Source organism: Aptenodytes patagonicus, chromosome 2 (assembly GCF_965638725.1).
Source record: "Aptenodytes patagonicus chromosome 2, bAptPat1.pri.cur, whole genome shotgun sequence".
NCBI lineage: Eukaryota > Metazoa > Chordata > Aves > Sphenisciformes > Spheniscidae > Aptenodytes > Aptenodytes patagonicus.
In genome coordinates this window covers 18069254-18082109 of record NC_134950.1, presented here as the reverse complement: position 1 = coordinate 18082109, position 12856 = coordinate 18069254, and the positions used below count along the sequence as shown (strand labels likewise).

At 35.8% G+C, this 12856-nt stretch overlaps 1 protein-coding gene across 1 annotated transcript in view; it reads right to left on the bottom strand.

Moving 5' to 3' along the window:
- Window positions 1-12856, bottom strand: part of CSMD3 (CUB and Sushi multiple domains 3) — an 823344-nt gene that overhangs the window by 68884 nt on the left and 741604 nt on the right. Inside the window, exons 54-56 of the mRNA XM_076329214.1 lie at window positions 7966-8139; window positions 5119-5292; window positions 2079-2264 (exon numbers count right to left, since the gene is read on the bottom strand). Coding sequence (XP_076185329.1) covers window positions 2079-2264; window positions 5119-5292; window positions 7966-8139 — 534 coding nt within the window. The remainder of the gene's footprint in view (window positions 1-2078; window positions 2265-5118; window positions 5293-7965; window positions 8140-12856) is intronic.

Below are 12856 nucleotides of genomic sequence, written 5' to 3'. Positions count from 1 at the left end.
TGTTCCATGATCTTCCCAGGCATAGAGGTGAGGCTGACAGGTCCGTAGCTCCCAGGGTCCTGCTTTCTACCCTTTTTAAAAATGCATTCAATGTTTCCCTTTTTCCAGTCACCAGGGACTTCACCTAACTGCCATGACTTTTCAAATATCATGGAGAGTGGCTTGGCAACTACATCAGCCAATTCCCTCAGGACTTTGGGATGCATCTCGTCAGGTCCCATAGGCTTATGTATGGTTAGGTTCCTCATGTGGTCATGAACCTGATCTTCTCTTACAGTGGGAGGGAGTTTGCTCTCCCAGTCCCCGTCTTGCAGTCCATCCACTCGTGAGGTGCAGGAAGAGATTGCCAGTGAAGACTGAGGCAAAAATGTTGTTGAGTACTTCAGCCTTCTCCTCATCTGTTGTTACCAGTTTGCCAGTCGTGTTCATCAGGGGGGTACGCTTTCTTTGACCTTCCATTTCTGGCTGACATACCTGTAGAAGCCCTTCTTATTATCCTTTGCATCCCTTGCCAAGTTCAGCTCCAGCCATGCCTTGGCCTTCCTGACTCCATCCCTACACAACCTGGCAGCATCCCTATACTCTTCCTGGGACTACAAAATGACTGCCCTGCATATGTCTAAAAGGGAAACAATTTGTAAAACACTCCAGAAGCTGAAAGGCTCTTATAAAAAATATTCAGTAGCTGCATCAGAATAAGTTTTGGTAAGCTTTATGATTACAAAATATCATGGACAGTGCCTAGGTTAGAATTCATTGACCCCTCTATATAAATGACACAAATAAAGCTGAGAATGTCTTTTCAAAAGTACATATAGCACTCTTACTCCCAAAAGTCAGCTTAAAAGAAGAGTAAAATCTGTATTATTAAATTACTTGTGACAATTCTGAAAGAAGATTAAGAGATAAAAATACAAAAGTAGAAAGAAGAAATCTTTGCACCTTTACCTTTAGAATTTCTTTCTCTTTGGAGATATGTTACTATTAAGTAACATTTATCTTTCTGAAATGGTGATGTTACCTTAAAATTTAATGTGAAACTGGTAGACTCTTTGTTATAAGTTTAACTGTGACTTGCAATCAAGCTATTTATCCCATCAAAGAAAGGGACAACTTCCAGAACCAAAGGTTTTAACAGTAATAAGAAATAAAGCTTCAGGTTTGTTTCTTTTTTTTTAGAGAGAGAATAGCAGAACTGGAGAAACCTCAATTAAGGAAGACTAATGAAGGTAAAACTGAGAACTAATATCTACAATATTGCAAATATCAGTCCATGATTCCTGAATAAGTAACCCTTAGCCTGTTTTCCCTTTAATCTCTAGAAAATAAAGCTTTCAGCCTTTCTCAGAGAGAAATTTTGATCCTAAAACAAAAGCTTTTTCATAGACTTAGAGAACTGGGTAAACCAGCTGTCCCAGCCAATTAAAAACCTATGAAACATCTGTGGCTATATCTACATCACAGTTAGAAAGTTGTTCATGACAAGCCAGAACAAAAACAACCTCCTTGTATTGATCCACTTGCCTTAGTAGATAGGTTACATATGACTATGATGTTCAGGTACATCTGGTAGTGTGGTAAGCTGAGGACATGATCCAGAGGACACTTTTGGCGCTTTACAGTGCCATTACTATTTGCTCACTGTCTTCAAAGATAGTCTGATCTTGCTGTTGTCCCAAGAGAAATCCAGAAAGTACCACAGTGACATAAGTCAATAATTGGGTACTATAGTTTTTAAGTTTCAGCGTGATTATAGCTTTGTGGCCAATGGAGGCCACATATTGGCAAATTCAATTGATGTATTTTGACCTTCTATCCCTGCTATCAGGGATCATTGTGCTGAAGCATTCGGACATGTTTGTTTCCGTTATTGCATTTCCCAAGGTTTCTATGTTATTTGTTACATACAATAACAATATAACTGTGCTACTTCAGCTGCTGCATCATTACTGCACACACACAAATGTATATAAATATGATTATTCTAATGGCTGTCATGAGACTGATGTAAATGTTGTGTAAAATAATACCTAGTCTAGTCCACATTCTTTGTAGAAGCATACACATTATCTACTTACTAATGCATTCAGGTAGAGGTTTGTCCCAGTGGCCATTTGGTTGACAAATTAAAACTGAAGAGCCAAATAAAAAATATCCAGGATTACAGTCATAAAATACCACTGTGCCATATGTGAAATTTCCATGTTCGATTTTACTTTCTCTTATAGAATTTGCAGGAATTCCAGGATCAGAACAATTGACCACTAAAAAGAAAAAGAGCACAGACTTGAGAGTCATACAAATACAGTCTACTAAAATGTTCTTTAAATGGTCTTCTACCCTTTGTATGAGAAACTTCCAATGTGTTGCTACCCTGATTTTATATACCATGATTTTATATATAATGATACTGAATTAGGAAGATGATATGAAACCAGGAGATGCTAAACTCAGAGCAAATAAAAGGAAATGTTTCTTCACAGAGTGTGATGATGCTGTAAAAGTATTCACCACTAAAAGTGACTGGACATGCCCATATATTCAATTTATACTCTTGCCTTGACATAAACTATTGCCCCCAGCTGGAAATAGGTTATGGGGCTAGATGTACCTTTGGTTTAACCCACACAGCCATGCAAATATACTTATGTTCCTATACTAACATTTTGATAATGGAGCACCTTTGAGGCAGATGTTTTGAGCTAAAGGGCACATGGTCAGTTAGGTAAAACTGTGGTGATTCTGCTAGAACAGGGACATATCCCCACAAATGGGTATGTGCTTTTAAAAATAGGGGTATACTTTGATGGTTAAGAATACTGATGGATTTTTTGGGTCCTCAACTACTTTAGGACTCATATGTTTGAAAATCGGTGAAGACTGATTTTTTTTTTTCCTTTTTTGCAACTTACAGCTGTCTGGTGAGGGGAATATAATACTTATTTTGGGGATCATGGAGATTTTTTTAACAGCTTCCATGCAATAGACTCCTCTGGTCAAGTAAACACATCATCACCTACTCAAAGTTACTCTAGAAAACTACAGTTCATGTAAAAATTACTATCCCTATATCCTTATAATCAATTGCGTGTTTATATGCATACATGTGTATGTACCTGCGTGCAAATATATACATATCTCTGTGTGTATGTGCACGGAGGTGTGTACGTAGAAGTATCAAAATATGCTAAAAAGCTCTGTAATATAAAAAGAAAAAAGAAAGCTATTGCCAGATGCAATTTAAGATCATTTTTCCTACCTACATCACTCAATGTAGTTATTTTATGGCTCACCTACTTCTCTCTACTCACTATCCTAAATGTTGGAGTCTGCTTGTGTGCTCCGCCTAACAGCTCTCAAATATTGGTATTGCAAGACTAGAATACATATATTTTTCAAGGATAGAAATAGCTTTCTGGTTGGATTTGACTTCTTTAACGTTAAATGACAGATAATTTTTTTTAGTTTTATTGATGGTCAGTGTTGAAAATTTGTTATCTTTTTTCTGGAGGAAAATTTGATCTATATTTCTATCTATTTTCATTTTTGTAGACAAGCATTTTATAACAATTGAACATTCATCTTCACGTTATTCAACATGTACTTTAAGTAATGACAATTATTTATTAATAAATCTGAAGTAGTGAACACTTGAAAGAAAATACAAGAAGCTTTGTCCATTTCAGTAGTTTTCCACTATTATTACAGTTGGCTAGGAAACTAGCTATTTAGCAAAGTTGTAGACAGTGTAACAACAGCAAGTGCACTGCTGAATTTATATGATGATTGCAAATTTAGCCTTCACAAAGGACTGCAGCCTTTTCTATAATATTGCACTTTAGGCAGTTTACAAGTATGCAAAGTAACATATTTTTATTTTTTTTTATTTAACTTCAATGCAAATAGAACAAAATCATATTAGTTATAATTGATTTCACTGCACATTACAGACCCCACTAATGTTCTACACAAAGTTGGTTCTTCTTATTTTTAAAGTCTGTTCTAAAACTAGTAGAAGATTTCAGGACTGTGTAAAATTTTGGAGAATAACCTGATCAACCTGTTTACTGATCCCTACAGGCTAATAACATATCAGACAGTTTGACACATTACTCTGCAATACCAGAACACCGAGGTGATTTATAGCAACTGGACTGAAAATGAGATTTATTAGGTATCCTTAATACACAGTGCATGTTTAGTATTACAAATTTAAAAAATAATAACTTCTCATCAACAAAAAGGTCCTTGGAAATTTCAGTTCTGTAAACTGTTTCACAGTATTGCTTAAGGCAAAGTGATCAAAGGAAAGTGGAGGACACCTATTGGAAGGAAAATATACTAAATAAAATTACTAAAATACATAATATAACTTAGGCTGTGTACACATAAATATCCATAGAAGCTGCTGGGAAGATGCTGAAAAACAATCAATACAATTTCTGCATATGCACAAGCAGGTTGCAGCAAAAAGTACATTTTCCTAAATGAGAACAATTAAAACATTTAAAAAGCACATAACAACAGACTTGAAAAGGACAATGGTGATAAAACCTTTTTAAAAGTGCTTATGAATACTCAAACAGAACTAATTTCATAATATTCTTTTATTTTCAGTGAAAGAATTTTAAATATAATATCCAGAAATGTTGAGAACCAACCCAAATGGATTATGCTAACAAATTAGAATAAAAATTTAAAAAGTCAAGATGAGCAGTCAGATTAATGGAAAAAAAGGAAAAAAAAGTATGTTTTCTTAAGCACCTATTAGAACTATGTTGGCTAAAAATGCAGATAACATTATTTCAGGATTTAAGCTCTTAATTATCTCTGCATAATTTTGCTTAAGGAACTTGTAGAAACCATTTTAAATATCAATACAAACTACAGACACATAAGAAAGTTTCTCTGCAACAGTTATCCTGGCAACCTGAATGTAGAACAGACCTAACTGAAAATTATAGAATCAGAGAATCATGAAACATCTTCTTTAATAATTTGATACCTGTTAGTAAGAGAGACATAATTTTGTATTGACAGTGTCCCTTTGCCTTCAGTCTATTTTTCAACCTTAATTTTCCAACTAAGTTTGAAATCTGTAGGTGCTTGCATTCTTACCTTTGCATATTGGAGGTGGGTGGCTCCACTGCCTATTAGCCTGACACTGTGCTTTGGTTGGTCCTTGCATAACATACCCAGTATTACATGAGAATGTCACAACATCATTGAAGTTGAAACCGTTTCCACTTGTTCTTCCATAAATAGGACTACCAGGGTGACCACAGCTAACGGCTAGCATAGCACAAAACAAAGAAACAAAAACCAAACAGAGCATGTTGCTATCACTTTTTATGATTTATGATGTAATAGATAATCATTATAATCATTATATAATAGTATTTTAAAGTTTTGATATTATAAGATACTGAGTACTTTCCGTGAAAGATTCACATTTCTCTAAACTGAATAAGAACTAAGATATATTTTAGTAAATGTTCAAGCACTTATTTAAATATTTAAATAAACTGAATAGAATTTGCCATGTAGTAATCACAGCAAATGAAGAAAACTTTTCTGAAGAATCAGGAGAAAAGCAAGCACCTGATTTTCATTACATATCGTCTGCAATTGAAAGGAAATATTTCAGTGCGTTAGTTCCTCAGGTATTATTTCTTACAAATATGTCTTAGTATCGACTCACTCTGTTTTATCTTTGAGGCCTAAGTAATTAGTGAAGTTATAAATTTATGACTGGATATATGAAATGTTATGGGCACTGTGAAAGTTTACTTGTATTTATACAAAAACTGACAACAGAAGGTAAAGTTCCTTTTCTGTACCCACAAAGACCAGATGCAAAAATAGTAAGGAAAATAAAACAGAAATTAATTATCCCAAAATAATTTTAAAAATGTATAAATATTTTCTTCTATGTTTTAACAAACTCCAGTTGTTGATAAATATAAAGTTCATCAGTAATTTAAAATGAAAAAAAAATCACAGAATAAATTATTTAACTCTCAAATGTTTATCACTTTAGAAACTTCATTATTTTTCTAAATTAATTTTTTTAGGTCTGACAAATATATGTTCTTTTTCTCCGTGTAGAATAGACTTAACATGATAACTCTAAAAGAAACCCATTCATATAATCTAAATAAAGTAAAATTTTTAGCAACATCAAAAAAGTGAAAATGGTCCTTAAGAACTAGTATAACATACAGAGAAGTCACAGTATATTCTATGAATGAAAGTTAAATTGAATTCTATATGTTGTATTAATATCACTAAGTTATTTTAATTAAATATATTATCTTTACGTTACTGGTATCAGAAATTTATATATAAGGAATTGCATTTTTTCCCCAAGAGAGTAATTGGAATCATACACTAAACTGTAAAACTGTCAGGCAAAAATATGCATTCAGTCCACAAAGTTTTTTTTTAATGTACATATAAAAACAATAAAAATTATTCTTGTGAAAACAGAAGTATGAAATTTGCATAAAATTTTGAATAATACCCATGCATATATAGTAGCAATACACAACAGTAGTAATACGTCTGCCCACTGTATAAACAAGAGGAATGGTGAATTCAAAAGTGAAATGGTCAGAATCACTAAATTTAAACACATAATCTCAAAAATTCAATTAAAACATCTGAAGTTAAATACATAAAGAAATGTGAGGCTATTTTTCTACACTTCATTTGAACCTTTGATCTGAAGTGGAGATGTTGCTAAATATCTATCACAAAGTTAGAGGCAGCTGTTGTTTATAGCAGCCTTTTGCAAGTCTAAGCTTTTTCCCAAGTCTTGTGTCCTTTTCTGAAGTGCTATATTGCTCATTCTCCTGGATTCAAACAAGCAACTTCCATTTGATTGGAGGAAGAAAATATGTCCATTTTCTCTGCTGTTAGCACATCCAAAACATTTTTTTTTTCCAGTTCTAACACTGATATTTACATTTTAATTTAGAAATTCTTGATTAACGGTGTCTAATTTTATTGCCTTGTTACCTATAAAGAACTGTGTTGGTCTGAAATGTAATATAAAGAAGTAATGATCTATTACTAGATCATAAAGTGGAAACAAAATTAAGGAATACAATTATTATATAGTGTTATGTGTATCTAGTTCTATGTAAAACAAAGTAAAGAGTGAGCAGAAAGGGTCATGAATTAACATTGTGTATTATGATTCATCATTCAGATAGTTTCTGCTACAAAAATGTAGCTATAAAAATAGAATATTTGTAGGCAGACTAATACATTTTCAATACACTGATATTACTGAACCTGAATTATTGAAACATTGTTGTAATTTGCTTGAGAATCCTTTGAGAATTCTGAAATTTTCCTAAATGGAATACAATATTTTCTGTTATTACTTAATGGTATTTCATTTGATATGTTGACACACTTATTACACAAAAGGAGTCTCATTAACAAAATACAAAATTCATGCCAAAAAAGCCAAAACTAAAACCAGAAAACAAAATAACAGTATCTCTGTGAGGAGAAGAAAAAAAAAAGTATGTTTGTTGAAGCAAACATTTTAATCATCAATGCTGACAGAGTAGTTCAAGAGTATCTACTTATCTAACTACCGCATACAAAGTAAATGTACATTAAATATTTCTAAAAGCCACTAAGGGACATAAAGCCATTTTCAAATTTGAGTACCTGGGTGCCTAAGTCCCATCACTTTTTCAAGAAGTTTCATATTCATATATAAACGACAGGTATTTAGTAGCCAAAAGATGCAATGGAAATTTTAAGTGACAACATTAAACTTCACCTGATAGGTGAATCACAGATTTTAGGTGGCCACATACTTTTGAAGATCTGCTTTAAATCTTTTTTTTTTGAAAAATGAATACTAAGTTGCAAAGTCACTCCTCATCTTGTCTGACATAGACATTCCTGTAACATAAAACAGTATGTGTTGCCATGCTTACTTACGCACACAGGATGGAAGCTGACCAGACCAGTTGTGATCCTGTTGACATATTCGTACAGAAGAACCAATCAGCCGAAAACCAGGACTGCACTGGTATACAACTGTGTCTCTATATCCATAATTTTCTCCAATTACTTGACCATTGACTATAAGATCTGGAATACCACAGTGACCAGCTAGATTTTTCAAAGTAAATAAAAAACCAAAGAAAAAACGATCAGTAAATATGCGAGAGAAATTTTAAACATACTTAATTAAAACAAAGAAATTATGAACATCTTTCATTTTTTTTATTTAATTCATTCAAAGGTTTATTTTTATTAACTTTGGGAAAACTGCAGTATTGCATTTGCATAGGTAGGACAGTACACATATAAAAAATTACAAAAAGAAAGTGTAGCAAATAGATTAAATGTCATATATGTTATAAAATTTCTTTTTTTAAAAAAAGTAATGCCTTTTTATTAAAATCTGTAAAATTCTGTATTATTTCCTTAGTTTTATTTTGGTTAAGATTAAACTTAATAAGGTTAACATTACACCATTATACATTTAAATAAATATGAAAAATCCATATAAATACAAATAAAAATAATATAAATATTATAAATATAAACCCATTATTAGTATCAGTCCATGTGGATGTTATAAATACATCCTTCTTACAATGGAAACAAATTAACTTGGACAATTTATTGCTGGAATCTGACTCTGGTTTGTCTTCCATTTCTTTTTCTCCTATTGATCCCAGAGGAGTTGAACATGTTTGGGCTAAAGGCTGGGAAAAAGAATGAACCATGTGCTATTTGTTACTACTTTTCTTAATGAACTCTGGAAAATGGGCACTGTGATTCAGCAAATAGTGTGGTAATGGAAAATCCTCTGAGAATGGTTGACTTCATGGAGGCTGTGACATATGGCAGAGAACTTACTGCAAAAACAAGTAAGCCAAGCAAGAAAAATAAGCAGTGTTTCAGCTAGTACTTTAGTGAAAAAAAATATTACCAGCCACCCAAACTCCTCTGCTCTCCTTTTCTCCTCTATTTGCCCTCAAAAAAACCCCCCACAAACAAACCCCCAACACATGGGGTTGCAAATAAGAAAGGACATTTAGAATCAATATAGTTTGGATTGTTTTTTCCTTTGAACTTTTAAGTGCTTATAATACTCTGATGTAATTTTCAGCATTTCCCTTCATTCTTTCAGGGCTAGAAACTTCCTATTAAAAAAAAAAAAAATGTAAATCTGAGATTTTCTTATAACTTGTGTCTGGCAACTTAAGCCTTGTATAGTATTTCATCATATGAATCATGATAAAACTGTCAGATTTTACAATATAGGTAGTATGTGAACCTTCACACAGATTAAGTTGATGAGTGCCATTTGACTTTTGTATAAGGAACAGGAGTCCAAATCTGCTACTGTTCAAGGATATATTCCCCCGTTTGTCCCCTCCTCGTTTCTGTCAGTGTTACATAAGGACCAGGCATATTTGAAATTTCTTTTATGTTTTCTGGGATAAGGTGGCATATAATACATATTTATAAAATTTTTGACAGAGTACTTCTTGATTCTCCAGGAAAGTCATAATCTGTTCAGTACGTAGTAGACTTGAACATGCCACAAAGGGCCCAATTTCCCTGTCCTATCACATTTGTGATGATAAACAGGACTAACCAGATGAGGACTGAAAACTGAGCTGGAAAAGATCAGTTTCTATCAGAAGTGCAATCATTTTGCAGTGATTCAGACCATGTTCAAGGAAATAATTTTTAATTTAATTATAATATTTGGCCTGGTTCTTAATTAAGATTTTAGTGTTGCTTTATGGCAGTAGCGTGAAAGCAGAATACATCACCAGAAAGGTCAAACTCTGTTTCCTGTGCAATGGGAAAACAACTGAAGTAATTCAACACATCAGGTGAGTAGGATCACACTGCAGTTTCTGCAACTGTGTGTGGACATCACAAAAAAAATGCAACTGCAACAGGTGAAAAGTCATTGTAAATCACCTGTAAGTCTTGCATTAATGTCTCTGTCTAGCTTGAGAAAATATAAAATCATTTACAATTCCCATCCTCTCAGCCTACTTGCTCTCGTCATAAACTTCTCAGACTCTAGTTTTGATTTCTTTTGACTTTTGAGTTTCTTTTTTTCTTTCTTCTTTTCTTTTTACTTTCTTTGACATCTGTCCTGGTTTCAGCTGGGATAGAGTTAATTTTCTTCCTAGGAGCTGGTATAGTGCTGTGGTTTGGATTTAGTATGAGAATAATGTGATAACACACTGATGTTTTAGTTGTTGCTAAGTAGTGCTTACACTAAATCAAGGACTTTTCAGCTTCTCATGCCCTGCCAGCGAGAAGCTGGGAGGGGGCACAGCCAGGACATCTGACCCAAACTGGCCAAAGGGATATTCCATACCATATGACGGTATGCTCAATAATAAACTGTGGGGAGTTAGCCGGGGAGCAGTGACTGCTGCTTGGGAACTGGCGGGTGGCGAGCAATTGCATTGTGCATCACTTGTTTTGTATATTCTTTTATCATTATTTTTATTATTATTTTCCCTTCCTTTTCTGTCCTATAGAACTGTCTTTATCTTGACCCATGAATTTTACTTTTTTCTTCCGGATTCTCTCCCCCATCCCACTGGGGAGGGGGGGAGTGAGCAAACGGCTGTATGGTGTTTAGCTGCCTGCCAGCTTAAACCACAACAGTCCTTTTGGCACCCAACGTGGGGCACAAAGGCTTGAGATAATGATAGATCTGACCAGAACATGTTAAGGCAAATTTGTCATAAGCATTCATCGTATTGGTTTAACAGTCGCTGGTCACAATGTTGATTAATTTACTCTCAAAGTTGTCGTGCTTGCTCTCAAAGTTGTGTTATGCAACACCTTACTTGCAGTATATGTTCCCTGTTGTGCTGTCTATCACCTCTGGGAGCTGGATAAGGATATCGTTTTGCTGTACTGTGCAACACTACTGGTTTATGATGTGATAAAATTAGTGGTCGTGAGACTAATTTCTGTATTTCTACTTCTGTATTTGTACTCGGCATTGCTGTCATCTCCGTATTTTGGGAGACACTTTTTAGAAACTATTAATAATTACACCTTTTACCTTTTCTCCTTGGGGAACCAATCTATGGGGGAGATGGGGGGGGGGGGGGACGTGACACACTTTCCCCGGCTCCTTCACCTTCCCTTTCTCCTTCAGGGTAGTTACAACAGCTCTTGAGAATTTTGAATATCCTTGGGATGTTCAAACCAACATGGTCCTATTGCTATGTCTCCTGAATGTGGTTCAGGTCTTGTTTAAGGTTAAACAATTATTTAAGAATATCATCCAGAGATCAACCCCCGCGACAGGCACTGCGGCTACTCAAACCCCGGCAACAGGCACTGCTGCTGAACCAGAGAACCAACCCGTGTCGGTATCAGTCGCCCCTATACACAAGAAGAAATACACAAGAAAATCAACTCATTTAGTAAGGGATGAATATGAACCAGGGCCATCATGAGAACAGGAGAAGGAAGAGGCAGAACCCATAAATGAGATGGTAACCACCTGATCCCTATCCCTGAGTGAGCTGCAAGATATGCGAAAAGATTTCAGTCATTGTCCAGGAGAGCATGTTGTCACCTGACTGCTCTGATGCTGGGTTAACAGGGCCAGTAGCCTGGAATTAGACAGTAGGGAAGCCAAGCAGCTGGGATCCCTTTCTAGGGAAAGGGGCATTGACTAAGTGATTGGAAAAGGGACACAAGCCCTCAGCCTCTGGAGGCAACTCCTGTGAAATAAAGATATCCCTTCGAGGAAGATGTTGTATGTCACCCAGGCAAGTGGACCACCATGGAGAGAGGTATCCAGTACCTGAGGGAATCTGCTTGGAAACTGGTGGGTAGTGAGCAATTGCATTGTGCATCACTTGTTTTGTATATTCTTTTATCATTATTATTATTATTATTTTCCCTTCCTTTTCTGCCCTATTGAACTGTCTTTATCTCAACCCATGAATTTTACTTTTTTCTTCCCAGTTATCTCCCCCATCCCACTGGGGAGGGGGGGAGTGAGCGAACGGCTGTGTGGTGTTTAGCTGCCTGCTGTGTTAAACCACAACATCTTCTGTTGACAGGGGGAGAGTAGTGGATGTTGTTTACCTGGATTTCAGTAAAGCATTTGACACTGATTTCCACAGCCTTCTCCAGGACAAACTGGCAAGGTACAGATTGGGTGGGTGGTCTGCGAGATGGGTAGGGAATTGGCTAACAGGCCACACTCAGAAGGTGGTGATCAATGGTTTTTACTCAGTTTGGCAGCCTGTCACAAGTGGGATCCCCCAGGGATCAATACGGGGCCCCACGCTGTTCCACATCCTCATAAATGATCTGGATGATGGGATTGAAAGCACTCTCACAAGTTTGCTGATGGCACCAAACTGGGTGGTGAGATGAACATGTCAGCAGGGAGAGCCATCTTACAGAGAGACCTGGACAGGCTGGAAAAGTGGGCTAGCAAGAAGTGTATGAAGTTTAATGAAGACAAGTGCAAGGTCCTGCACCTGGGAAGGAATAACCAAAGAGCCCAGTACCGGCTAGGATCTGTGTGACTGAGTAGCAGCTTTGCTGAAAGGGACCTGAGGGTCCTGGTGGACAACAAGCTGACCATGAGTCAGCAGTGCACTGCTTCAGCAACAAAGGCAAATCAGTTCCTGGGCTGTATGTGCAGGGGCATTTCTAGCAGAGAGAGAGATGCGATCATCCCATTCTACTCAACACTTGTCAGGCTGCACCTGGAGTACTGCATCCATTCTTGTCCCCACCATTGAAGAAAGATGCAGACAGACTGGAGAGGGTCCAAAGGAGGGCCATGAAGATAATCAAAGGGCTG